General features: G+C 48.3%; 1 protein-coding gene across 1 annotated transcript; it reads right to left on the bottom strand.

Moving 5' to 3' along the window:
* Positions 1–994: 994 nt before the first annotated feature.
* Positions 995–9,728, bottom strand: LHX1 (LIM homeobox 1). The gene is made up of 5 exons (XM_020991784.2): positions 9,483–9,728; positions 6,329–6,555; positions 5,734–6,011; positions 3,868–4,033; positions 995–3,025 (listed from the first exon to the last, which is right to left on the bottom strand). Exons 1-5 carry the CDS (start codon positions 9,650–9,652, stop codon positions 2,646–2,648), a joined length of 1,221 nt encoding a protein of 406 aa, XP_020847443.1. The 5' UTR covers positions 9,653–9,728; the 3' UTR covers positions 995–2,645.
* Positions 9,729–26,575: the final 16,847 nt, after the last annotated feature.

The following is a 26,575-nucleotide window of genomic DNA, read 5'->3' as shown; positions in this document are numbered from 1 at the left end:
AAATAACTCAGACTGGAATCTGGGAGATAAAGGATTGAACTATAGAAAAAAGCTGGGTCTACATTACTTTTCTGACACCTGGAGAATAATAGACAAACTTATACCTATTCTATAGTAGGTAAAATATTTAAACTTTTCCCATATCTAATGAAGTTTTGGAAAGGATTTAGATATTTTCACAGCTGAAATTTGATTTCTGTACTAATGTAATGATTTTTGTTCTTCTTGCAGAGAAACTCAATAGATATCCAGAGCCAGGAAAACTATGCCTCCACCCACCCCCAAACTTCAAATATAAAAAATGCTATAAAAACAATGATTTCTGATCAGTTCTGAGAAAGGGATTAAAATATTTCATTTCTGTCTGCATTGTACATTCATTTTATGTTATCTTTCAAGCTACCAAATTAGAAAGTAGGATTACCTATGAGAAGCCAATTGAACTGAGAACTACCCATCCCTAGCTATATATTTACAGATTTCTGGCATTCATGATAAAGTTTTTGTACAGGCTAAGAGAAAGGGGAAGCAAGCATGCGGACAGACTGAATGACTAACTTTGGATTTGTGTGTGTGTGTGTGTGTGTGCCTAACCATAGACCCTCAAACATTCTCACTTAGCCATGGATTTAGTCTGCTTTTCCAATTCTGTATTAATTTATCAGTGAACATCTCTTCCACTGTATTAGCCAAGTCCCCAAATGCAAATCTGCACTTATTGACAGAAGGAAGCCACAAAGAAACACTCTGCTTTCTTGGGAATGGGTCGCGGTAGGGGTGGGAGACTGAAGGAAGTGTTAGCCCTCTAACCAAAGCACCAGACATACTCCCCCAAACGACCTTTCCTCTTCCTGCTTCAAATTTACTCCCCACCTCGGTGGAGACCATTGCACTCATTACCAGGATTCCCTTCCACCATCAAAAGAGCAAATTAAACACCAGTTATCTAAACATCAGATTTTCTATTTTTATTAAAAACTCACAAATTTATTCAACATGTTTTCTTTCATACAGTGAATGGTCTAATATGCACTGGAGGTCACACAAGCTTAGGTTTATTAGAACAATAAAAGACATATGAGAAATTTAATATATAAAGAAAAAAGTAGCAGCTGTTGACTGCATATTTGACCATAAAATTTAAATATTTTGGACTTTTATTTTAAAGACACAAAAATAAAACCTGTGTGGGTCTATATAAGTCATATTAACAACTTCATGAATGTTCAACAGGACTAAAAATTAGCAAAGATGTTTTCTTTTTCTTTTTTCTTAAACCTTGTAACACTTTTTTTTTTTAACACTCTCGGGTTGCTGGTGCCAGGCACCTTACAGTATTTGTGCTATAATTAGTTTATTTGGCAACTGTCTGAATATCATGTTTTCTCTTTGCCTCCTGTAAACAACACCTTTTACAAACTAGCACAGTGAGCCGAAAGCCCTGCGAATCTGTCAGAGAACATCTACAGAAGACGAAAGGAGGGCGGGAAAAAGGGAGGAAGGGAAAAGAAAGGAACGATTTTGGTTGGTTGCTCAAAACATTTTGCTTTTTGAACAAGAGGTTTCAAAACAGGATATATTAGTAAAACACTGAACTCCTGAATTTAACATCATACGTAAACAGTTGACTGTTTTTTTAGTTCAATAGTCTTTATTTTGTTTTTTAAACTTTTTTCGTGAAGGTAGAATACTTTCTTGTATAGCTGTTGTTTCAAGTCATTTTAGTGAGAGGTCTGGCTGGAGATCATCCTAATGGGATGTGTGTGTGTGTGTGTGTGTGTGTGTGTGTGTGTGTGTTTTCGTGTGTAGCTGTTGAAGGTGGAGTTGATGCTGAGGGCATTTCGTATTTCTGTTATTTTGGCCGAAAAGAACCGGATAGACAGACAGACAAAAAAAAATGTCCCACCTGATGCACAGCAGATCGGTGTTTCTGAAGCTAAAAGTCTGTTGTTTGTCGCTGTTAGTAAATTCTGAGACAAAAACTAATCGAAGGTTTCCTAGAGCTAGAAGCTTCGTTCATCCTAGCAATGAATGCTCCAGGACCGGCCTTTTCCCTCTCCCTGACTCGGATTCGCTTCACTTCCTCAGGTCTCCGAGACGAGTTTGGTTCTCGACTTGTGCCGGTGTCACTTCCTCTCCACTCTGTGCATCCTGGGCGCCGGTTAGACCGGCGGATCGTCACCCTCATCTCCTCCCGGGAGCTGCCGGGAGCTGTCCTTAGTTCGGCTAGTCCTTAGAGCTCGCCTCAACCTTCCGCGAGTTCACTGGATTGCCGGCGGTGGCTCCCTCCTTGAGTTTTTACGCGAATTGGGGAACGTTTTTGAGTTTGCGCCTTAGTCTGGTTCACTCACCCCAAGTCCTGCACGTCGCCCCCGGGGCTGGGACTCCAATCCCGTCTCATCGTGCATTCGGATCTCAATTCGCAGTCATCCCCAAGTCTTCCCTTCCCTTCCTACCACACTTCAAGGAGGAAAACGGTCTCTCCGGTGGGAAGAGAGGAAGCTGCTTGGGGGCTGGTTCTGTTTTTGTGGGATTTTTTTTTGTTTTTGTTTTGTTATTGTGTGTGTATTTTTAATAACGACTCATTTCTGTACAACCACGGAAGTCCAGAGGCAGCAGGCAGCTTGGCTCAGGAAAGGCCCCGGCTACCACACCGCCGCTTCATTCATTTCGGGAGGATGGGAAAGATGGTTACCGTAGCTGGCCCCGCCGTTGACTGACAGCGAAGAGAAGGGCGGACTGGGTCCGAACACTTCGGCCGACATGGAGTGCAGGGGTCCAGGGAGATTGGGCTCCGGGCTCGGAGAGTCTCCAGGCGGATGAGCCAGGATGTCGGTGAAGCGCTGTGCCTCGCTGGATGGGTGGTGGCCGGGCAGGGGATGATCCAAGCCTCCCAGGGGAGTCCCCGACGGGCCAGACGACGGCACAAAGGGCAGGTCCACCGGGGTCTGCGCCTGCGACGAAGGAGGGCCTTGCGGGAAGAAGTCGTAGTTGCCCCCGGGGCCATAGTACTCGCTCTGGTAATCTGGAGGTAACAAAAAGGAGGTGGGGGAAAGAGGGAAAAGAGAAGTGTCAGAGACTCACATAGCGGACAGGAGAGATGGCAAGGGGTCCTGGTGTTGGTTTTGCCCCAAGTAATCCGAAATTAAATGGAAATGGGTAAGGGGGAGCACTTTCCCTAGGAATCTGAGCCACCGGCGTCAAAGATTCTCCCAGTTACAGAAAGATGGTGGAGCTGGAGGAATGCCTTGCATGTGTAAATAGAAAAGGAACAGGCTGGGATTATTTCGTGCTTTCGGGAGCAATGCACTGCCCAGATGTGAGGAAATGAGACCCGCTAGGGTCGGAGGAATGTTAAAGGTGTTTGCTAATTTGTCTGCTAGCCCTGCAGCGCACAGAGCAGAACTGTAAGCACACCGGCAAAACTTAGGAAGAGGAGAGGTAGGCAAGAATTTTCAATTTTGCCAGCCCAGAGCGCCTTAGTCTTCGGTTCCAGCACTTTTCACCCTGCCCCCACCTCAAACACACACACACACACACACACACACACACACACACACACACACACACACACCGGCTTTATTCGGAAGCAGGAACTTTGTCCCTTTGCACCATCTCTTCCTCGCACCCTAGACCCAATACACTCTCCCAAACTTCCGATTTCTCTTTGGAAAACAAAGTCTCCTGAATATTCCTGGCGCCAGAGCGACCCCTTTGGGTTTGAGGAGAAGGGTTCAGGCGGTGACACGCTGAAATGAGATGTTCAGTCTCTATCATCCCCCATCTACCCCTCCCTCAGACCCGCTTAAAGCGAACTGAGTTCCTTCCGGCTTCTCCCCTCCTCCAGTCCAAAGCCCTTTAACCCACCTCCGTAGAAGGAGAAGGGTCCGTTGGGGATGAGCTCCCCCGGCTCCAGACGGTCCACAAGCGGCCGCATCCTGCGTGGGCTGCGGAAGAAGGCGTGGCGCCGGGCGCCCAGAGCGCTCAACTGTTTCATTCGCCGCTCCTTGGACCGTCGGTTCTGGAACCAGACCTGGAGGTGACAAGGCGCAGGCAACCGAGACATGAGGCAGAGTTGGTTCAGGAGGGCAAATTATGTCTCTCTGTTCCCTTTCTCATCCTCCCACCACTCTCTGGCTGCAGCCCTGACCCTTCCTTCCGAGGAAACTTTTTCTCTCCGTACAGACAGCTATGGTCACAGCCCTATCACGGTCACGGACGCAGAAACAGGGACCGGTCGCCTTGATCCGTGCAGAACCCAGCCCACCTGAGGCTCACTGCATTGCTATGAATATAATAGGGGTGCACACGACACACACTAAGCCAACACAAATTCACCGACAGGAATATATGCATGGGCAGGCGTAAAGTTTCAGATTGTGAGACAAGGAATGACAGTTGGATCGTATGAGCTTTTAACATTGGGCTGTATGTATCTGTTTCTAACACATTCTCATAGACATAAGCCTGTGGACCCAGCGCCATTCTCTCCTCAAACATACATATAGTTCCAGACACAGGAACGAAGATACCCAGAACCTCAAGTGTAACAATAGCTCATACACACACGGAACCTCCTAACCAGACAAGCTCAAGCTAAACAGTCCTACTCATATGCAGTCTCACATTTTCACACCACGGAAGAGTTCCATCTGACCCCAGATGTCTGCATCCCCACCTCTCCCTCCCAGTCTCCGTCCCAGAGCTTGCTACCGAAGGAAAGAGTCTTCTGGCCTGACCATTTTCACCGCATCCCCCACCCCCGTGCGTTCCATTCCCTTTCCTTTTATAAGAGAGTGAGAGAGAGGGAAATCTGCCCTCCTTTTCCCTCAGCCATCAAGACAGGGAAAGAGATAAAGAGGCGAGAGACAGACCAAGTTGATTTTGTAAGTGAGGGAAGGCGATTATTCCTCCTTTGCTCACAAACAAAACCAAAGTCCGTCAGCTTCGCCCATCACTCATTAACTCCTCTGGGCTCAGCGGCTCTTCCCGACTGGGAGAGTCAAGGATGGGAAAGTCAGGAGTTCAGACCTTCAGTACTAATCTTGAACCAGTTCACTGGGGGCAATAGGCCAGACAGTTCTCTGAGGCTTTTAGAGGAACCGGACCACGTCGGCTCGCACTCCGGCCAGATTTGCCTCGCTTCCTCTCCCCTCAATCCCCTGGCTAGAGCCGCAGCTCAGCCCAGTTCAGCTTGGCAGTGACAGTCTCCGCCCCTCCTCGACCCCGGGGCCACCCCCTCTTCTCCTCCCGGCAGGGGAACGGGCGGTAAGGAGAAGTAAAGCGCGGGATGGGTATATTTCCTGCTTGGCTTTTCAGTGTTCGGTTCTTCAAAGGCCAAGTGGAGGCAGGGGGTGTAGGGCCGGTTCCTCAGCCTCCGGCCTCACCCCCTCTCTCCCGCCAGCAAGACACACATCTTATGCTACACCAGTCTTCACTTTCTCGATTCTCCCCTTCCTTTCTCACTCCCTGAACAAACTTGGCAGGTTATAGAGGGAATCGAGCTTTTTTCTACATGCAATCAAGCCCTTCCTTTTGAGAGCTTGTATAGGAAAGGAGAAAGGGAAAGGAGTGAAGGCGCACACACGCATCACACTCCTGAGCCTGAGATCTGAACATCACTTCCTGGGGCAAGCAGGGCTCGGGTGGGACACTGTGAAACACCATGCCCACCCCGGAAACAGACTAAAAAATGCTCCCCACCCTTCCCCTTTTCCCTTCTGGGTTTCTGACCTGGATGACCCGCATGTTGAGGCCAGTCTCCTGTGCCAGCTGTTCTCGAATGTGACGAGTGGGCTTAGGAGTGGCGGCGAAGGCAGCCTTGAGTGTCTCCAGCTGCTTAGCCTTGATAGTGGTGCGCGGCCCCCTCCGCTTCGCACCCAGGTTCTGGTCGTCATTCTCGTTGCTACCTGTCTCTTTGTCCGACACATTGGCGCTTTCGGAGTCCTTGGCGTCGTCCTGGGATGGGTCTTGGGAGTCCGGGGACAAACTGGGGTCACTTCCCGTTGTGGCTGGAAAGAGGGAAGAGACTGTTCATCAGTGCCTCAAAACTCACCTCTCCCATTCTCACACCTGTGGGTGGGGGGAGGCGGGAGAAGTCTGGTACATACTTGGTCTCCTCAGGCCCTGTCATCAGATTTAGCTTGAAAGTGTCAGTCTCCACTTCCCCTTTCCCAGTGGGCCTCTAGGAAAAACGTCCAGGGTGAGGGATACTACTCCCCAGAGGCTGACAATAGTGGTGTCTCTGGTTTGGTCTGCTCTCCTCTGGCCCTGCAGGCCCCCCCCCCCGCCACCATCCCTAGTTCCCCTACTCCTCCTGGACCCTCACCCGAGTGCAGGCTGTTCTCTTTGGCGGCGCTGCTGTTACTTAGGTAATCTTCTTTACAGACGAATTTATTCTCGTCTATAATGTAGAGCTCCTCCCCAGTGGACAGCTGCTTGTTACACATCATACAGGTGAAACAATTCAGGTGGAACACCTTGCTTCGTGCCCTCCGCACCAGGTCACTGGGGGAGATGCCCTGAGCGCACCCGGCGCATTTGGTACCGAAACACCTGCAGGAAAGACAAGGCGGGGACAAAATACAGACAGACTGAGCAAGGTGAGCAGCAGGAAGACAGCGTGAGAGATCGGGGTAAAGGGAAAGAAGGGAAATGGGAAGAAGGAGAAGGAAACATAAAGCAAGATGGGTAGACTGAGAGACCCTTAGAGATGGACACAAGGACTGAGAAACGTCGGGGCATGGCGGGGAAGGCAAAAACGGGGAAAGAGACAGAAATACGGAGACAGAGAAACAGAAAGAAGTGAGAGGGCTGTTCGAAAACCACACAGAAATGGAAAGACTCTCACAGAACTAGGGCAGGATGGAGCAGGAGAGATAGAAACAGGGAGGAGAGTCCCGAGGCGAAGAGACAGAAAGGTCAGGAAAAGGAGGTTAGAAAGAACCCATCTGGCCCAGCATCCCACCAGTGTCCCGCTTCGCTTCTCAGGGAAGAACAAGGGAACAACAACAACAACAACAACAACAACAACAAAAACAAGCAAACGAACAAACAAAAAGCTTCAGCGCAAGGCCAGGCCTCGGCCTCGGGAAACTTTTCTCGCCCCATCCCTTTTTAACATTTAAAATAATCGCCCCGTGTTAATTACGGCGCAATGCAAAGCACACTGAGAGCCACTTTTCACTCCTCTCCCCCCCTCCACTAAAAAAATAATAACCTAAAGGCACAGGGGGTTGGTTGGCTCAGGTCCCGGTGCCATAACCGGTGTAAATAAATAAACTCACAGAGTCGCGGCGCAGGCTGCCTTTTTATTTATTTACACAACGCTGGGGCGGGTTCACTTAAAGAGGAGTGGAAGCCAGCGCTCAAGCCCGGCTGCCAAGGAAGCGTAGCTTTTCGGGTTTGGGGCCTTCGCGAAGAGGCTACTGAGCACCTCTCCCAAAGCAATTGTGATTTAGACTGGTTTTAATTTGTCAAGAAACCAAGACAGAAGTGCGCGGAACGCTGGACCCCCTGAATTGTCCAGGACTCAGAAGGCAGCTCCCACCTGCGTGAGAAAAAACCTCCCAAGAGGGAGCAGCATTCTACCGGCCCGGCGTTTCCTAACTGACCTGGCTGTCCGCTCCGCTCCATTCCCCGATTCTCGGGCTCTGTTCTCAGCTTCGTTCCTGAATTGTCCTGGGATCTAGGCCTCGTTTGGCCTCCCCTCAGTTCTATCCGAGGAAAGGCCGGATGCTTTTGTTTTTCAATGAAAAAGTCTCCTTTCCCTTGTCTTCCACCCCCCAACTCTCAGGGCTGGGGAAAACGTTCACGTTTCTTCCCTGGAAAGCCACCCGTGCCCCAGGGCACAAATCTCGGGTCAGGTTTTGCGGGTCTAGACCACCTAAGTCCCATGCCCTAGGGGCAACACGGGCCACAACCAAACTTCAAACTAAAAATTCCTTTTCGGCTTGCTACTCAAAATTCCAAGAAGAGCAGAGCTGACATTTTCGTCTGAATAAGAGGATAGCCCTGCTCTCAAGACTTAAAACTTTTTTTTACCGGTACTTAAATCTTGCCCATAAAAAAAATGGAGGGCAATTTAGGGGAGTTTAGATTAATTTAAAGGACATGAAACTAGAGGAGGTGATAGCCAGGAGAAGCTTATTGCGTTGGGTTGCTAGGCCACTTTGAGAACCGTCGGAGTGATCCCGCGGCCGGCGGTTCACAGCGTCCAAACGTGAAAAAAGTCAGAAGCCTGACAATCTCACCGCAGGCAAACCCCTAACGAATCAGAAAGAAGCCTTGGGAACAGATCCGGGGCTGGGCTAGGAGCCAAGTTGCTCCCCGAACCCAGAACAGTCCAACCCAGAGCCAGTCCGGGAAACCAGCGGAGCCCCGCGCAGGATTTCCTAGCATCCAGGTTCTGGTAGCCTGGGCTAGTAGGAGTTTCCAGCCCAGCCAAGGGTGCACAGAGTTTGATGGTAGGGGGTGATGGTGCCTGGGCAGGGGGTAGGAACTGCTTCGAATACTGGTTGGCCTGAAGCTTCCTCGGTCCTGGCCGAGGCTCCAGTTACTCGTTTTCCCCAGAAGACCGGGTGGCGTCAGTAAAAGCTGCCCCAAGCCCCAGGCTCTGAAGCCTAGATTTGCTCTGCTTGCTCTTCCGATTACCGACCCTGGTTCTGAGACCTAGGGCCTGGTTGTCCCTCCGCTCCTGCAGCGCTCCTAGCAAAACCCAGGAAGAGATTTCTCCTCAACAGGCCCAGTCGAGTATGTCTCCAAGATCTGGCCGGTGATTTGGAAGCTAGTGGCGAGTAATAGGATAGTGGGGGAGAAATAGGGAGGGCTAGGGGTTCTGGAGTTCCCTGGTCTCCTCGTAGGTTTGCTTACTCCAACCCAGGCCGGCAAGAGGTCAGGAGGTCGTCAAAGCTAGGGCCTCACTGGAGTTGAGCGAAGAAGGTGACAAGAATCTGAGGGAGGCCCAAGCCAAAAGCAAGGGACTGATCCTGCGGTTGCCCTCCAACCTCTGGAGGCCTGAGCCGCTTCCAGGCTCCGCACTGAACTTAAAAAGCCCCTTGCAAGTGAGCCCGGGGAGGAGGAGAGGGGGTGAGGTGGGGAGAGGTATAGAGTGGAGAGGAGAAACAAAAATAAATATAAAATGAAAGTCGGGGTTTGTCCAGCATTCTGTGTCTTCGATCTTTGGGCGCAAGGGTACGTTGGAGGAGAGGCAGGGCACCAAGGTCCCGGACCTCTGAGAGCCCCGCGGGACTTGGCGGACAACTTTGGAGGCAGCTCCTTCCAGAGGACTTGAGCATCTTAGCCCTTGGCCGGGTGCTTCCAGCTCGTCCACCCAAACTGCCCGAGAACCCTAAAAGCCAGGTCTCTGGCTGCCGGCTCCCTCCCGCCTAAAGCCTGAGGCAGGGCTCAGCGGTGGGCAGGAGGATCAGAGGGAAGGAAGGAGGAGCAGGGCAAGAGAGAGGGGAGAAAGGGGAGTCACTCACCGAAAGAAGTCGTTCTTGCAGTAGAGCTTGCCCTCCCGGGAGAAGCATTTCTCGGTCAGGTTGCATTTACATTCACAGCACTGAACGCATTTCACATGCCAGGCCCTGTCCAGCACGTTCAACAGAAACCGGTCCAGTATGGGCCTTTTGCAGCCGGCACAGTGCACCATTGTCTTTGGTTTAATTGCAGGGGAAGGGGAGGATCGGGGGCTCAGAACAGGGCAGGCAGGTCGAGAAGAGGAGGCGACCCCCTGAAGAGGACCAGCAGGAGCCTCCAACCACCCTCCTCTTCCCTCAAAAAAAAAAGAGGTGAGAAAAAAAGACAGAGAGACAGACAGATTCGCAGAATCGAAAACGCACACCAAAACGTTTTTTTTTAAACGAAAAATAAACAAAACCGAAGAGGATAGGAGAAAAAAAGGAGAAAAAGAAAAAAGAAAAAGCGTGGTCCAGGAGGAGGGGGGCGGGAGTAGTCCTCGGGTCAGAACTGGGGCAGGCGCAACTCCTGGGGCTGGGAGACGGAATCCCGGAGGGGAGATCGACCCGTGGGCAAGGAGCTGGCTGAAGAATGAAGGTCACCGAGAACCGCGGGAACCAAAATAAATAAATAAAGTCGGAGAGGCAAGAAGACAGTGGAGAACGGTCTATACGGAAACCACGCAAGCGATGAGTTCTCTCAGGTCTGAGGTAGGCGCAGTCAGAAGTCAAAGTGCATTTGCTTTTGTCTTGGGGTGTCTCTGTCTGAGTGTCTCAGGGGTGCAGGTGTGTGCGCGCGCGCGCGTGTTTCTCCACAAAGCGATTTAAAAGGGGGGGGAAATAAATGAAAATTTAAAAATGAGTGAAAGAGCTTTGGATCCTAAACTTCCAGCATAGCCCAGTGGGTCGAGGGGGGGGGGGGTGCGGGTGGGGAAAGAGAATGGAACGCAGCACTTGGCCTGAAAGAGGGGGGTGGGGATGGGGATGGGGATGGAGCGAAGGAGGGAGGGGGGCAGCAAGACAGAAGGCGCCAGCTGAGGCGACAAGGGGAGGAGGGAGGGGAAAGCTCCTGTTGGCTTGTTGGTTTTGCTTGTTGTTGTTGTCTTTTTAAAAAAGCAATGTTTTTATCAATAAAAACTGGACAGAGAGGCTGCCACTAGGAAGGTCGCCTAGAGGCACGCTAGCTGCCCCTCCTTTGCCCACGGCCCCTTTGCCTGGGTCTCTTCGGGGCGGCCCGGCGGGCTGTACGTACTCCCCTCTCGTTCTGCTCCTGCTGCCAGGGAGGCCGGATCCTCAGTTCAGCGCGCCCGGTCAACCATTTCTCTGGTCACAGCTTCCCGCCAGCTCCGCGCGCAGTCCCGCATTGCTCGGCCAGCTTTGTGGATGTGGGTGAGTGTCCAGGAGGCAATCGCTGGGGATGGGGGTTGGGGCAGAACTGAGGTTTTTTGCCCACTTCTTTTTTCCTTCTTTCCTTCTCCCCCCTCCCGCCTTTTTTTTTTTTGGTTGAGGTTGCAAATACCAGTGCCCTTTCTCGCCTCCTAATTTTTTTTTTCCTGGAAGGGTTAGAGAAGGGGCAGGTCCTTACAGATCGCCAAAGAAATCCCTATAGTCCTAGTGACCACCGCTTCTACGAGGTTTGCACAGATTGTGTCTCCTGCTGCCTCCGCCGCGGCTCGTGGCTGTCTCTCTCCCTGAGTGCCTGTCCCCAGTCCCCCGTCCCTGTCCGTGCGTCTCTCCCAGGCTCCAGCGGCTTCGTCACTGCTCTCGGCTGTTCCCAGCCGCTCTGGAAGCCCCCTAGCCTTAATGCAGCGCTCGACGACGTCACTGCGGGCGGCGGCCAATCAGCGTCTCGCGGTCCCTCTGTAAACCATTATCCATCCCGGCGGCCGGGGAGAGAGCAGCGAGACCGCTTATAGAGAATCAGCCGCGGGATCCGCCGCAAAGTGCGCGGCGCGGCGTGGTGCGGCTGCCCGGAGACCAGTCCTGACCGGGTAAGGCAACAGCAAGCCTGGGAGAAAGAAACGCGGGAGGCTAGGGACAAGAGGCCAGGTAGCTGCAGGGCTGTGGGGGGGGGGAGGAGAGGGCGGGGGCGGGAGTTGGAGGACCGAGCCTTGTCCAGGGTCGTGACATCGCTGGTAAGCACGGGATTGGATCTGGGCACATGGTCGGGTTTAAGAATGCAATGGGGACTTATTTGTCTCTTCCTGGGGTCTGCAGCACAGAGCGCGTCTTTTGGGGAAATTGGTGAGAGTACGGTGGGCAGCCGAAACTTCTTCCTCCCTACTGCTATTTGCTCGGGCCTTCACCCTTTGCCCTTCGAATCGCCACTCTCCTCTTCCCCATCCTCCCTTAGTCTCCCCCCCTCCCCAGCCACGTCCAAGGGACTCCGTGCTCTGGAAGGCTTTGCTTCCTTCCCCCCCGCTGGGCGCTCCATGAAAGTTGTTTAGACGCTTCACAGATGAGAGCGGGGGTGTGGTGGTAGTGGGGAGAAGGTGGAGGGGCTGGAGGCCAGAGGCCAAGAGTATGTGTGTGTGTGTGTGTGTGTGTGTGTGTGTGTGTGCGTGTGTGTGTGTGTGTTGGGGGGAGGGGACGGCTAGAACGGGAACAGCGCGGCGGATCAGGAGTTGCAGCCAAGGCAAGAACCAGTGAGAAAACTTGTGAGCCGAGAAACTTCAATTCAGTATGAAATGGCTCGGCGAGAAGTCGTAGGAGTAACTCCCGCGGCGGCTCCGAGGGGAGATTGAAGGAGGCTCTCGGGGGTGCCCTAGGCAGCCTGAAATGCCGGAGAGCTTATTGGGCACTGGGGAAAGGTAATTGACTCTCAGATCTCCCCTCCCTCCCCATGCTCCCAAAGCTTTGGATCGTCCTTTACTAGGGTCTTGTTAACTCCCCTTCACTCAGGTCCCAAGGCTGGTTCTTGAACCCTCTCCAGTGCCAGGGCAATTTCCCTCCGAGGTGTGCTCTGGCGTCTTGTGTAGCTCGGAATGGGCTGATGGGGAGGGGGGAAGGGGGAGCGGTGCGGAATGAGTCGGGCACGCAGGAAACCGGCACCTCGAGATACCAGATTGGTCCCTGCTGCAGATCTGTTCAACCCTAAATTCCGTTTCAGGCACTCAGTCTCCGCTGTTAATCTGGATTTTTCCTGAGATGGGGCCTGCAGATGGTTAGTTGTTCGAGGCGGATCGGCTCTCCTCCCGGTACTTCCCTCTCCGCCTCGAGATCACATTTCCGCATGGTGTACCATCTAGAGAGGCCGGGGTTGGCGACGGCGGCGGCGGCTTCCAATTCCTTCCATAAGGGACTTGTCATTTCTTTGACTAAGGTGACCTTGAGGGCCAGCCCTACATAGGCTATCCTAAGCAAAGAGAGGTTCAGAGCAGCAGCTCAGGGAGCCCGGAGTGGGCTTGGTGTCCCGGCTGGGAGCCGGGGAAAAGACTTGTCCCCAGGAACTCGAATCACCTCTTCCAGCGAAAGCGAGAAACGGCTACAGCGAATTTGTCTTTGACTCGTTACGGCCTTCAGGGTTTCGGGTCCTCTAGACTCCCCTTTCATTTACTCTTCCTCCGAGAAAGAAACCCGGCACTCCTCTGACGAGCAGGGACAGCGCAGGCCTTTGAGGCAGCCACCTTTTAGTTAAAACCAAACCTGAGATCTATGGCCCAGACCTTTCGCTGCCTGCCATCCCTGACCTCTCTCTCCTTCTGTCTCCGGGTGTACGGTTGTCCCGGACCTTATCCCTTTTAGGATGGAGGGAGAGGCTGAATTCTTCTCCTTTCTCCTCCTCCCCACGTGTGAACCCCAGGGGCAGCGGAGACCGCAATTAAAAAGTTTCTCAACCAGTTCACTAAGTCCTCTAAGCTCTATGAGTCTCTCTCCAGGAATCGGGCCCCTGATGTCTACGTTTCGGGGTGGGAAAATTGGGAAGAGACCGAGGCTCGGGTGACTGCTTCCTTCTGCTCTGTCTGCAGACCTAGCATCCAGTAGAAAATTGGACTACTGGAAGAGGAGGCTCCAGCACCGAAGCAGTTTCTTCCACTGTCCTTAGACGCTTAAGGGCCCCCGAACTACCTCTCCCCATTGAGGTCAAAGTTCGAGTCTGGGGTGAGACGGCTGTCCCATCGACGGGGCCCTTTCTCCCCCGCAGCTGTCCGGGTTCTCGCCCGCTGGCTCCCTCGACCCAACCGCCCCTCCCTAGAATCAATAGCTACCCGAGTCCGGGGCGGCTCACCCCCCGCCCCCGGCCCAGCTGGGTTCCTTCTCATGCAAAACAGGGGGAACCCTGGGGGCTGGGGACCTATAGGGTGACAGCTGGACCGGGCTACCGCCCCTCCCGAAGCCTGAGCCTCGGAGGCGTGTGGGTGGAAAGGGGGCGGCTCAGGGACGGTATCCTGAACTTGCAGCCCATTTGGGGGCAAGGGACTAAAGCGGGCACCAACTCGCGGTTCCTGCTTATGCCACTCAACTCACCCCACCTCCCGGTACCCACTTGGAGAGCAGACCAAAAAGTCAAAAGCAATAATTGGTGTTTATATAGCTCATTAAAATATGCAAAATGGTTCACACACAGGCTATTCGTATTATTGTGGAGTGCAGCGAAGGAGGGAGGAGGGCTTTAAGAAATTAGGAATCTGTCTCTTGCATCTCCCAAGACGACTTAGCAGGTTCCCAAGGTGAATTGGAGGACTCAAGCGGGCAGACTCATTTTCAGGCAACCCTATTAGAACTTAAATTTAGACCTTTTACAGCAACATTCCATCAGCTTCCTGAGTCTTCTGTTTGTGTAGAATACTGGAGCAGTGACATTTTACCTAATTTACCTGAAAGCCCCTGAACTGGAATCGTGGCGAGTGCACCGCTCATCCAGTCCACCGGCTGCACAAGTTTCCCTTGCTCAGCCACACTCTAATGTGTTATGTATGCATATACACAGAGCATGTCATTAACATTCACAAACATACAGGGACATACGGCACACTCACACTGATATGGACACAATCATTCGTAGACCCGATGCTGCCCCACGAAGGGTTTCTTTCACCAACGTCTGGAAGGCCTTCTTGCTCAGCCACTTTGGCATTCATTCTTAATAGTTCCTAGTTTTCCTCCCACCCAGCCCCAAAGGCACGAGAAGGACCTGATCAGATCTTCCCAACGTCCTGGTTTCTCTCTCCTAGGAAGCAGCAAGTAAGATCCAAGGGACTGAGGGAGTCCTCAGAATTCTATAATACTTCGATTTCCCCTTCAGAGAGTGTGTGAGTACAGTGTTGGGGGTTGGAGTGAAAGGGACTTTTAACAAATAGCCCAGGTCCCCTGCGGACGGTAGAACTGGATGGGTCCGAGTTGAGTCTGCAGGCAATACACACAACACGCCTTTCTCCTCTTGCCCAACCTTGCTCTCTTGTCTCTATCTCCCTCAGATATTACTCAGTGTCTTTCTGGTCTCTTGGAGAGGGCACCCGTCCTTTATTAAGCAAGATCACAGAATGTTAGTGTTGAATGAAATCTTATAGATTACCTAGTCTAACCCCCTCATTTAACTGAGGAGAAAAGTGAGGCCCTTAAGATGTAAAGTGACTTGCTCAAGGTCATTCAGCAAGTAGGTGACAGAGTCAGAATTAAAATCCAGGTATTCCTATTTTCAAGACCAGTTCTTTCGTCTCCAATACTAAGCTGGTGTTCTACAGAGAGTGTTCTGACGCTCTCCTAGCCCTGGCTGTGCTGGTTCCCCTGGGGCAGGTCCCGTCAGATGAGAAGAAATCCAAAAGGTCCCTACCTCCTAATCAACTCAGAGTTATCCAGAAAGGGCCTCAAAGTTCGAAGAAGGGAGGCTTTTAGGACCGCAAGCAGGGCTGGTGCTCTTTGGGTTTGGCCTTTGCCAGGAGAACCGAAAACTTCCCACCCTACTGGTGCCCAACAGAAACCAAGGCAGCCTGGGAGAGAAGAGACTTCCTTGAGCCACCCTGCTCTGGCAACTTGTCGGAGGAATTTTCTCTTTTTACGGGGTGGCTGTCTGCATTTCCACCTTTTTTTCCCCTCGCTTCCTCTGCCCCCTGCCAGTTTCTCTTTCTCTCGGTCTGTCACCAGAGTTCTCTCTTTCTAGTCTCCAGGGTTTTCGTGCTAGACAAGAACACTACTTCCCCCTGGGAGAGAAAGCCGGCCTGGCCTGGGGAAACTAGGTACCAAGAGGGAGCCCAGAGGCACCCGGATGTGGTCCAGACTAGGAACGGTGTCGGGGCACCACGCCCCTGAGCACTCTGCATTTGTCCCCCAGCCTCCCCGTACAGGTGAGCTGGGGCGGAGGGTAGGAGAGTTCCTCTTGGAATAGCTTTCTGGGATGAATGAGAGAGAACAGAAAGTTCAAGATGCAAGTTTACAGAAAAAGAGGGGGAAAGTATGCAGAAATATTCATCAGGGGATTGTTCTCTCTCTTTTCCTCATCCCCCCCCCTTCCCCCGCCTCCTTCTGTCTCTCTCCGTCTCAGCCTCTGACTGTCTATGTACGGGCGGGCGTGTGTGTATAAGAAAGACGGACAAACAGCCATTTGCCCAGACACAAAGGCACAGGGAGAGAGGCAAAGACTGAGGAAGACACCGAGGCAGAGGGGACACAGATCCAGTTAGGCTATGAGGAGGGACAAGCGTGAAAGTGAGAGTGTGTGTAAGGCGTGGTGATCGCATAAAGGAGAAAGAGGAACATTTACAATGGGAGATTCGATTTGGTTGTGGAAGAGAGTGTGAGGGGCTATGCGCAGAAGCCCTACAAATAAATAAAGCGTGTTAAAATGGTATGACCGTGTATATTTAGGTACATACACGTGTTGCTGTCTGTGTACTGTGCGGACACGCATTCGCGGCGCGCTCACACAAGAGCTCCGGGAAGAAAAGAAGACAAACCGCTCTTGCAGTCTCACAGTAATTAATCCTCTGGCTAATTGACTTTCTCCCCTTACCTAATGGCGGCAGTCACTGCCAATATCTGGAGCGATACCAAGTTAGAGGGAGGGAGAGAGGGAGAGAAGATGAGAGGGAGGGAGAGAAAAGAAGAAGAAGAAGAAGAAGAAGAAGAAGAAGAAGAAGAAGAAGAAGAAGAAGAAGAAGAAGAAGAAGAAGAAGAAGAAGAAGAAGAAAGAAGGAGGAGGAGGAGGAGGAGGAGAGAAAAGAACATAGGGGAGATAAATGAGAAAAGGAGAAGAAAAGGAGAAAATGAGAAGTAAGAGGGAAAGGAAAAAATGAAGAAGGGGAAGGAAGAGAGAAGAGATAACAGAGAAGAAAATTAAGAGAAAAGAGAAGGTGGAGGAGGAAGAGCAACAGCAGCAGTAGAAGGAGAAAAGATTGAGAAGAAATGTAAGAGAAGAATGAGGAGTATAAGGAGAGAATAAAAAGGAGGAGGAGGAAGAAAAAGATGAGAAGAGGGAAGAAAAAAGGAAAGAGAGAAAGAAAGAAAAGGGGGAAAGTAACAGAGGGGACCATTTTCAGAATGGTCTAAACCTGTGATCTGGCATCTTTCCACCCCTTCTAACCTAGGTCCTCCAATGTTTCCTACACCTTTAGGGCTTGCCCTGTAGCTTTCTGAACAGAGAACAGATCCTGGAAATGGGTGTCCTCAAGAACCCACCTTCAATTAGCTCAGTTCTCTTCCCAGATTGTCTCTGGTTATTCTGCTCAGTTCTAACCCACACTTTATCACAGAATATCCATCCTTCCTAGTTCCTCCAAGCACAAAGCTCAGAGGCACTTTCCATCTTTTAGTGATGAAGCTCCTCCCTTATTTCCACCTTATCTCCCATATAGGGTAGCTCTCAGTGCACCACATCACTCCTCTAGATGTAATGACTTCCCCTCTCGGATATAACTTAATTCCAGATCTTTTCTCCAGAGCACCCACAGAATATGTGGCAATGGCTGAGCCAGAGGAATCAGGGGTGAGATGTATCTGAGGGGGGAAAGGCCTAGTGTAGGAGGTAACATTAAGTGATTAAGGGTGGGGAAGGAATGGATGTTGGTCACCTACAGAGGCAGATCTGTAGATACAGAGAGAAAGGAGGAGAGGAAGGAAAGAAGGGAAAGGAGGGAGGGAGGGAGAGAAAGAGAGAAGGAAGGAAGAGAGGGAAAGAGAGGGGGAGAGGAGAGGAGCAAGATAGAGAAAAGAGAGACCAAAGGAAAGGGAGAGCAAGGGAGGAAAAGAGAGAGAAGAATAAGGGGGGGAGAAAGGAGAAAGGCAGAAAGAGGAGAAAGGGAGGAGGGAGGTATAGAAACAAAGAGTAAGAAACAGACAGCTACACAGTGTTGGAAAAAGAAAGACATATCACACATAGAGCAGTAGACACTGAGAAAGACAGGCATACTGTGTAACTTGGAGAGAGTTTAAAGTTCTATTGCTGAATGTGAATATATATATGTATGTGATAGTACAAGAGAGTCCCTGTCTGTCTCTCACTGGAAGACTCACTGACTGCATATATATATATATATATATATGTATATATATATATATATGTATATATATATATATATATATGTATATATATATATATATATATATATATACATGTATATATATATATATATATATATATATATATATATATATATATATATATATATATATACATGTATCTGGCCCTTTGTATGGCTTCAAAGGGCAGCCAAGGGGTTGTATGTAAGTCCAAGCAGCAACCCAAAGGGTAAAGGGGTAATGTTCTTCCCAACTCCTGCTTTGCCAATGGAACTCTGGTGTTCACGAGGGAGAGAAGGATTGGTAAAGACAGAGACAGAGAGAGAGACAGAGGAAAGGAAGAAGGCAAAGAAGGGAGGAGGGAGGGAGGGAGGGAGAGAGAGAGAGAGAGAGAGAGAGAGAGAGAGAGAGAGAGAGAGAGAGAGAGAGAGAGAGAGAGATGCAAATAAGGCTGGACCTGAGCCAGCACTGCCCTGATCCAGTTGGGGAGAAGGGCCTCAGTCTCAGTCTGCTTTGGATGCTGCCAGAGGCAATCCTCAGCTGAATACAGCTCTTGAGTTTGGCTTCAGTGGCTGGGGAGGCCCTCAGGGAGGAGGCTGCTTTCTCCTGCTGGCCTCCTGAAGACTAAATAAATAAACATCTTTGCCCATAAACAGTGAAGTCACACAGACCAAAGAGGGAGGGGGTGCAGCTCCCCAGAAAAAAAAGCCAACTTTTTTTTCCTTTAAATTCCCTTTAGAAGCATTCCTCCGTTTGACCAAAGCAAATCCCCAAACAGCAAGAGAGACATTAGTAGCAGAAGGTGGTGGTGGGGGTAGGAGTGAGGGTGGATTGGGGGCAAAGAACTTGGAGCATGGGGAGGCCCTCTCTCTATACTTGCTTTAAGAACACAGAAAGAGATGGAATAAAGTTACAGAAACAAAAAAAAAGAAGGGCATATAAAAGGCAAATAAAGCCAGAAAGGAAAGAAAGTAGAGAGGAAAAGAGGAAGAGAGAAAGAAAGAGGGACTATAATAAAAGAGGGTGAAGCCAGCCCCAGGAGGTTGGGCCCGGTCCCAAGCCATCCATCTTCATTGTCTCCGTGTGTGCAAAGGCAACCCCAGCATAAGGAAAAAAGCCAGTATCGAAGCTGCGGCTTTATTTTATATCCTATAGATCAGGAGGGAGGCAAAGCTTTATTTTCGCCAAGAGACAGATATTTTATTTCTCTCTTACGGTTTTATGTGTGAGAGATGTCAGGGAGCGACAATGGATGGCTAATGCATAGGCAAGAGGAAGCGGTTTTGGCATGCTGTGTGTCATGGGGTCTTGGGGGGGAGAGCGGGCCTGGGATTTAGGGCTGATGGGACACTCTGGGGGATTTCTGCTAAAACATCTCTCTTCATAAATCCAGAAGCATGGTCAGCTCAACAGGGAGAAGAAGGAGTTTTAGGGGGGAAAAAGAGTTGGGCCTAGTAATAAATGTACACACAAAGGAAATCAGTTACCTTTCAATATGTAAGGCCAATTAGAATCCTACTGTACCATACATCGATGCACAGAGGGGGAAACATACATCCAAACAGATACAGATCCCATTGAAATAGATACAGATCCCATTCACGGTGATGGATCTTCTATCGTTCTGTTCCAGGGTTGAGGTCCCCTTGCCACATACCATTTTAACTTTTGTTCTGCCAGACATGAGCCTCTGTTTGCCTCAGTTTCCTTATCTGGAATAATAACAATAACCTCCCAGAGCTGTTGTGAGGATAATAAAATGAGATAATATTTGTGAAGTGCTTTGCAGACCTTAAAGTATTGTGTAAATGCTAGCTATTATTATTTTTTAATCTCCCAAGATTCTTTAGATCAAGATTTTTGTTTGGGCACCTTAAGAAGTCACACATACACAGAGACACACACACACACACACACACACACACACACACACCCCTCGAGGTATAGCCTCTGAGCCCAAGGTATTAGAATCTTTTGAAGTCTATGTTTTAGATCTGTTCCCACTGGGAAACTCTGGTGAAAGATTCCTCAGAAACTTTGGGTCAAGTTAAGACTTCTGTCCTTGGAACTACACAATGTCCATAGTTCTAAACATGGACTGGAACAAGGGAACAATTTTGAGAGGTAAATTACCTCTTCATTCCACAACACTCTACCCTTGCCCCCACCAAAGTGTTCCTTCCCCTTCTACATAATTTATTATTTGGTGACTTGGTTGAAATCCCTGCTCACAGGATCACAGGATCATAGATTTAGAGCTAGAAATGACTATAGAGGTCACTGAGGCCAAAGGCCTCATTCTCTAGATGAAGAATCTGAGGCCCAGAGAGACTGAGCCACTTGCCTAGGGTCACACAGCTCGTTAAGTATCTTTAGGGGCTGGAATTTGAACTGAGGTCTTCTTGACTCCAAGTCTGGTACTCTATCTACCACACTGGGTTCAGTATAACCAATAATATTGCTTTTCCTTTCTTTTTCCCATCACTATGCCCCCATCATCAGGAAGGCAATGTACACAGCTCTTGTGCTCTGTAGCGGAAAGAAGGCTAGAATGGGAGGTGGGAGATTTGTGTTTTAGTTTTAGCCCTGCCTCACTAACAAACTGAATAACTTTAAGTGAGAAGGTTCTATTGTCATAGCCTCAGTTTCCTTCTCTGTGAAATGGGCTGAACTAGGTGTTATTAGGCTCGAATACCCTAAACCTTATTCTCCATCCTCTTTTCTGACGTAGAACACTTGGCTTTTTAATGCCAACATTCAGGTTAAAGATAGTTTATCAGAAAGCTGGAAAATGTGACTACCAAAGCTCCCTGCATCCTGGAGGTGGGGGTGGAGTTAGGCAGTCCCTCAAAATATTTTGTATTTCTCCACTGAGGCTGAGGCTGATGGGGTAGAGTCAGGGAAGGAAGGTTGTTAGGGGTGTAGGAAGTAGTCTAACTTTTGATGCCCCCTTTTATAAGTCTAGGGGCAGTCAGGATGTTTCTTGAAATGTGTGACTTTTCTCTAGTTAACTGAACCAAGGGCGATTTGCCTTTTTTTTTAAGAAGAAAGAAAAAGAATAAAAAAGTGAGGGTGGGGGTGGAAATCAATGTGTGGCCGATTAGCAAGTTAATTATTTCAGTACCCCAAGGGTTAGAGTTGTGCTAAGTTGTCCAACCCTGTGTAATTTCACAGTCTGTGCACTTCCTGGTGAGGGCTGGGTATGGCTGTGTCTGCCACTCCATCCGCCCACCTGCCTTCTGTTTTACCAGCGTGCCCAGAGAGATATAGGCAAGCCTTAGGAGTGGGCAGTGTACTTGGTGTCTCTCTGGCCTTGGCTCCGGGGAGGACACAGGCAATGTAGATCTATGATACTATCATCTATTCATTCTACACTAAGATTTTAATTAAATAGGTGGCTCTTTTTATCATCTTTTTCTTTAAAAAATTTTTTTTTTGTTGAAGACAGTGAGAAGGTAATTTATCTGAAAGTGGAATAGCTTTGGTAGATCCAACTTGGGGAGGAGACTTAGTTTCCTTGTTTCAGGGACCTTTTCCTGCTCCTCCTCGTCCAGGTCCTGAATCCTCCTTAATGGGCTGTGTTGGGTCTTCTAGTTTTTCATAGGAATGGTTCCCACTGACTCCCTTCTCCAGTGTGTGTCTATCAAATCTATGGGTTGTGATTTGTAGTGCAGAGAGCATTGGGCTGGGGGTAGGGGTAAAATGGGGATATGTGTGTGAGGCAGAGACTGACAGAGACAAAAACAGAGGCAGGCAGAGACAGGGAAAAGAAGAGGAAGGAGAGAGAGAGAATCAGAGAAAAGGGGAGGGAAGGCGAAAGAGAAGCAAAGACAGAGACAGAGACGGAAACAGAGATAAGAGGAGGGAGGAAGGAGAGAAACACACATAGACAGACAGACAGAGACACACAGAGAGAGAATTATATGGGAGAACAGACATGTTCCACAGAGCCCAACTCAGAATTTGAGTGAACACCAGCCTTGGAATCATTACTCTCTACTGTTCCCCAAGGACTATTCTGTTCCCCACCCCCCTCTTCACTTCAGGTCTCCCCTTTCCCCACCCCCCTACTTCTCCCAAGGTGGATAAACGGAGCACCACACAGTTTACTTAAGTGTGGTCCCATCTGCTCGGCCTGTCCTTTCATAAGGGGAGGGATTTATGTGATGTCCTTGTCCACAGACCTGGGATTTGGCTGGAAAGCTTGGGCTGCTGAGAATATTACGGGAGTGCTAATGTGCTGAGGAAAAGAGGAGATTCATTGCATTGCCGTGTATGTATGTGTGTGTGTGTGTGTGTGTGTGTGTGTGTACATCGGAGAGGGTTTGTATATGTATGGAGGAGAAGGGAGGAGGGTCTCACAGCTACAGTGACAAGCATCTTTCAAGATTCCTATTCAAACAGAACATTAAGAAACTTTTTTTTTATTCTTTCAGGAGACAGCTTGTATCACCAGGCTGTGGAAAGACAGCTTCCTGACCTGAGCAGGGTGTAGAAGACATGCTAATTGTCTAGTATGAGCAATGGGAGCTATAAGCAAAGGCCCATGTCTGGCATGCTTTGCCCACCACACTGTGTCTGGAGGTGCAGGAAATGGTACTGTACTGCCCCAAACAGAGGCAATGAGGGTGGAGGTCATAACCTCAGTTGGGGTGTGGGTATATGTGTTGTGGGAAGACATGGTAGGGGGTGGGCCCTCTCCACCCTGCACGTGGGATGATCTCTGAGGTGCTTTTCTCCTCTGACTTTCTATTATTCAATGATTCTCAGGTTGAACCTGACTAGCTTGGATAGCTAAAAGTGAACACAGGGAGGCAGATGTGCGTGCATGCCTGCTCTGTGTGTATGTGCGAGTGTGTGTTAGGGGGAAGAGAAACAACAGTTGTCTGCCTAATTCTTGGCACCACTAAGCCAAAATGAATCTATAAGATTGATGAAAACTGGACAGTAGCTAGCAGGGATGTTCAGGTCCTTTTGGGGTTCCTTGGACTTAGATCCTGGGATTGAAAGTGCCCTTGATGGATTTTAGAAGGATTTATAGTTACCAGTCACTCTGGAGGACAAGTAAAAAAAGGACAACATTCCTTTATGTCCATGTTCCTTCTGTGACCCCTTCTCCGACGCCTAGGAGGGGAGCATGAATACTGGTGGACCAGTAAGTGGGCGGGAGTGGGGGTAGGGAGTGGAACCATCAGTAGTTTTTCCAACTAACACCGCTATTCTCAAAGGTTAGTGTTTGGTACCAGGCATTGGTCACCTAGGTCCTAAACTGCTTGGTTGGCCAGTAAGAAGGCCTCTTTAGTGCTTATCTGCTAGTTACCCCCATATCCTATCTCCAGTTCTCCTACCCTATATTTCTTACCCTTTAGTAAAGTACAGTTATCTCTTCCACATTGTGGGGAATAGGGGCTCTTGTGATATGGAAAATTTGTGTAAACATTTTTGGCCCTCCCTTTGGACCGGAGAAGATTTCTGAATTTTTTTCTTTTTCTTCTATAGGGTGTTCACAGTACCTTATTGTAAAATTTGGGCTGATATTACACACTATTATACATATATTCTATGCATTTCTGAGTTTCTAAACTTTTTCTGTGTCATCTGCTGGCCTTTGCATGTCTTCTGCAGCTTTCACAAAACTCTGAAAAATATCCATTTAGTTTCTCATGCTGATCCATGATATATCAGAACCGTGATGGGGAAAGTCACAATGTGGAAGGGATAACTGTACATGGTTTCTGAGGTCCTCTTTCCCTGTGAGCAGCCCATAAGCCATAACCTACAGTAAAGGTAGCTAATAATCCATCCTATAGTCTTGACAACTATTTTTAATGGCACTGGTCAGTTCAGGCCCATAGTTATTTGCAGTCCTTTGTGGAATGGCAGTATATTTTTAGTTTTGGGGGTGGGGAGCTGGGACCTTCACCTATCTTTTTCACTGATTCAGAATGAAACGCTTCCAATTATGAGTCTGAGGCTCATTCAGGACCATAAGCCTCTTTCCTTCTACCTCTCTGCTAACGTCTGTGATGGAGACTAGGGAAAAAGGACAGAGAAGCATTTCAAAGGCTAGCACTAAAGCAGGATCCTCTCCCACTATCATTCCACCTCCAATCATTCACCTTTCAGTTGCTCTCTTCTAGCAAATGAAGAGAATGAAGGGAACAGATACTAAGTGGGATGGCATTGGATTGGAGGAAGAAATGATGACCCACTGAAAGCCCTAGGCAGTGACAGAGCTCTCAGACGGTCCTTCCTGCCATGCGTTGACCTGAATTGTCTGACACTGTTTTTAATTGTATCTGCACATAATAACCTGTGTACTCCTATTTGCCAAATGCTGCTCTGCCAAAGCATCTTCAAATAAACTTGCTCAAAATGATGTCAGGGCCTTGCATGGGCTATTTAATTCTATCAATGATAAACAATGTTAATGTGTAACATTCCAGACTCCATGATGTCATGTTTCATTTATATATGCCCATACATATTTAAGCAGGCAAGATACAGATTACAGATGTGTATTTTCTACTAGTTACTAATGAGAAATGCAATCACAAAGGCAAAAATCTCATAATCTGGTGAATGTGTCTACACACCTCCTTTGCACACGTGAATTTTACCCACCTTTATGTACAGTTATGGAGGAATATGGGCATGCACTATTGTGCAGTTAAATAAAGGTTCCAGGGCTCTTGGTACATTTATGGGCACCACCAAAATCTTTCACATTCTCCTTGCAAATGCAACCATACACACTAAATAAAGCACAACAATATACTATTGTAATATAATATAACAATATAGCATAATATAATACAATATAATATATGACATTGATATATCAATGTATAAATGTATAATGTACCAATTATTGTAATATAAATTTAATGTTATATTAAGACATAGTGGGGTATTGAATAGATCAGATACTCTTAATCTTTTTTGTATCTTGGAGATCTTTGGCAGCAATTTGGTGAAGCCTGCAGAGCCCTTCACTGAATAATGTTTTTAAAGGCGTAACATAAAACACGCAGGCTTACAAAGGCAACCAATTACACTGAAATACACCATTATCAAAACATTTTTGAAACAAGTTCATAGGCCCCAAGTTAAGAAGCCTGGAACAGATACATAACATAACATAACATAACATAACATAACATAACATAACATAACATAACATAACATAACATAACAAACGTAACGTAACGTAACGTAACGTAACGTAACGTAACGTAACGTAACGTAACGTAACGTAACGTAACGTAACGTAACGTAACATAACATAACATAACATAACACAACACAACATAATACAACACAACACAATATTACATGACATGACATGGCATGATATGATATGATATGATAATATAATATAACATAATATATAATATGATATGATATGATACCATGTAATATAATATAAGCAGCATAACTTCATATGGTTATATTTTATTATACTATATTACATTCTAGATGGTACAGTAGATACAGTGCCAGCCCTGGAGTCAGGAGGACCTGAGTTCAAATATGGCCTCAGACACTTACTAGCTGTGTGACTTTGGGCAACTCAATCCCGTATTTGCTTTAGTTCCTCATCTGTAAAATGTGGACATACTGGAGAAGGAAATGACAAATTGCCAAGAAAATCCTATGAACAAAGTCCACGGGGTCGCACAGAATCGGATACGACTGACCAACAGCAAATATTGTATTATATCTTATGTTAGTTACATCACACCAACCATGTTGCATCCTATCACACCCTATCCTATCCTGTTATGTCATATCATATATTGTGTCATAGAGTGGTATCAGCACAGAGTGACAGAGTCAGGAGGATCTGAGTTCAAATTCTGCCTTAGACAGAATTATAATTTTGAGTGATCTGGCCTGGATCATTTAACCTCTTTGAGGTTTGATTTTCCCATCTTCGAAATGAGGGAACTGGACCGGATGGTCTCCAAGGGCTCTTCTAGCTCTAAATCTATGATTATTTGATTATGGGATAGTATGTAGAGACCAGTCTTGCAACCAGGAAGAACTGGATTCAAGTCCTGGCTCTCATTTATGTTGACTGTACGATTCTGGCAAGTGACTTTGCCTCAGAGTGCTCCAGAGATTGTTTTTAAAAGATTTTAATTTAATTTTTTCGACTATCAATCCTTTATTTTCTCTCTCTTCCATTCTTCCTCCTCCACTGAATGAAAAAAAGAAAGAAAGAAAAAGGAAAAGAAGAAAACCCTTGTAACAAATATGCATGGTCAAGAGAAGCAAATCCCCTCGTTGGGCCATGTCCAAAAATGTATGCGTCTTTCTTTATCTTGAGTTCACTATTTCTGTATCAGGAGATGGGTGGCATGCTTCATCTTTGGACCTTTCTAAGATTATAAATTATAGACAAGTTATTGATCTACATGGAATCTACAGGAAGTTTCTGTCTTAACTTTGCGTTTGAATCTCTAGCACTTGGCACAGCGCTTAGCACTTAATTTTTTTCATTCATCATTCATTCATTCAAGTTCTCTTTACTAGTGAAATCTGTACCAAAAGTGCAATTTTTTTGGGGGGGGTAATGGTACTGTTACTGGGTGGACTGGACTTGTGATTTCATTGGCGCAAGGCTCTTTTGATACAGAAACTCTCTCCACTGATGCAGA

Source organism: Phascolarctos cinereus, unplaced genomic scaffold (genome assembly GCF_003287225.1).
Source record: "Phascolarctos cinereus isolate Bilbo 61053 unplaced genomic scaffold, phaCin_HiC Scaffold_5;HRSCAF=322, whole genome shotgun sequence".
NCBI lineage: Eukaryota > Metazoa > Chordata > Mammalia > Diprotodontia > Phascolarctidae > Phascolarctos > Phascolarctos cinereus.
The sequence above is the reverse complement of the archived record's forward strand: the minus strand, read 5'-3'. Positions and strand labels throughout refer to the sequence as shown.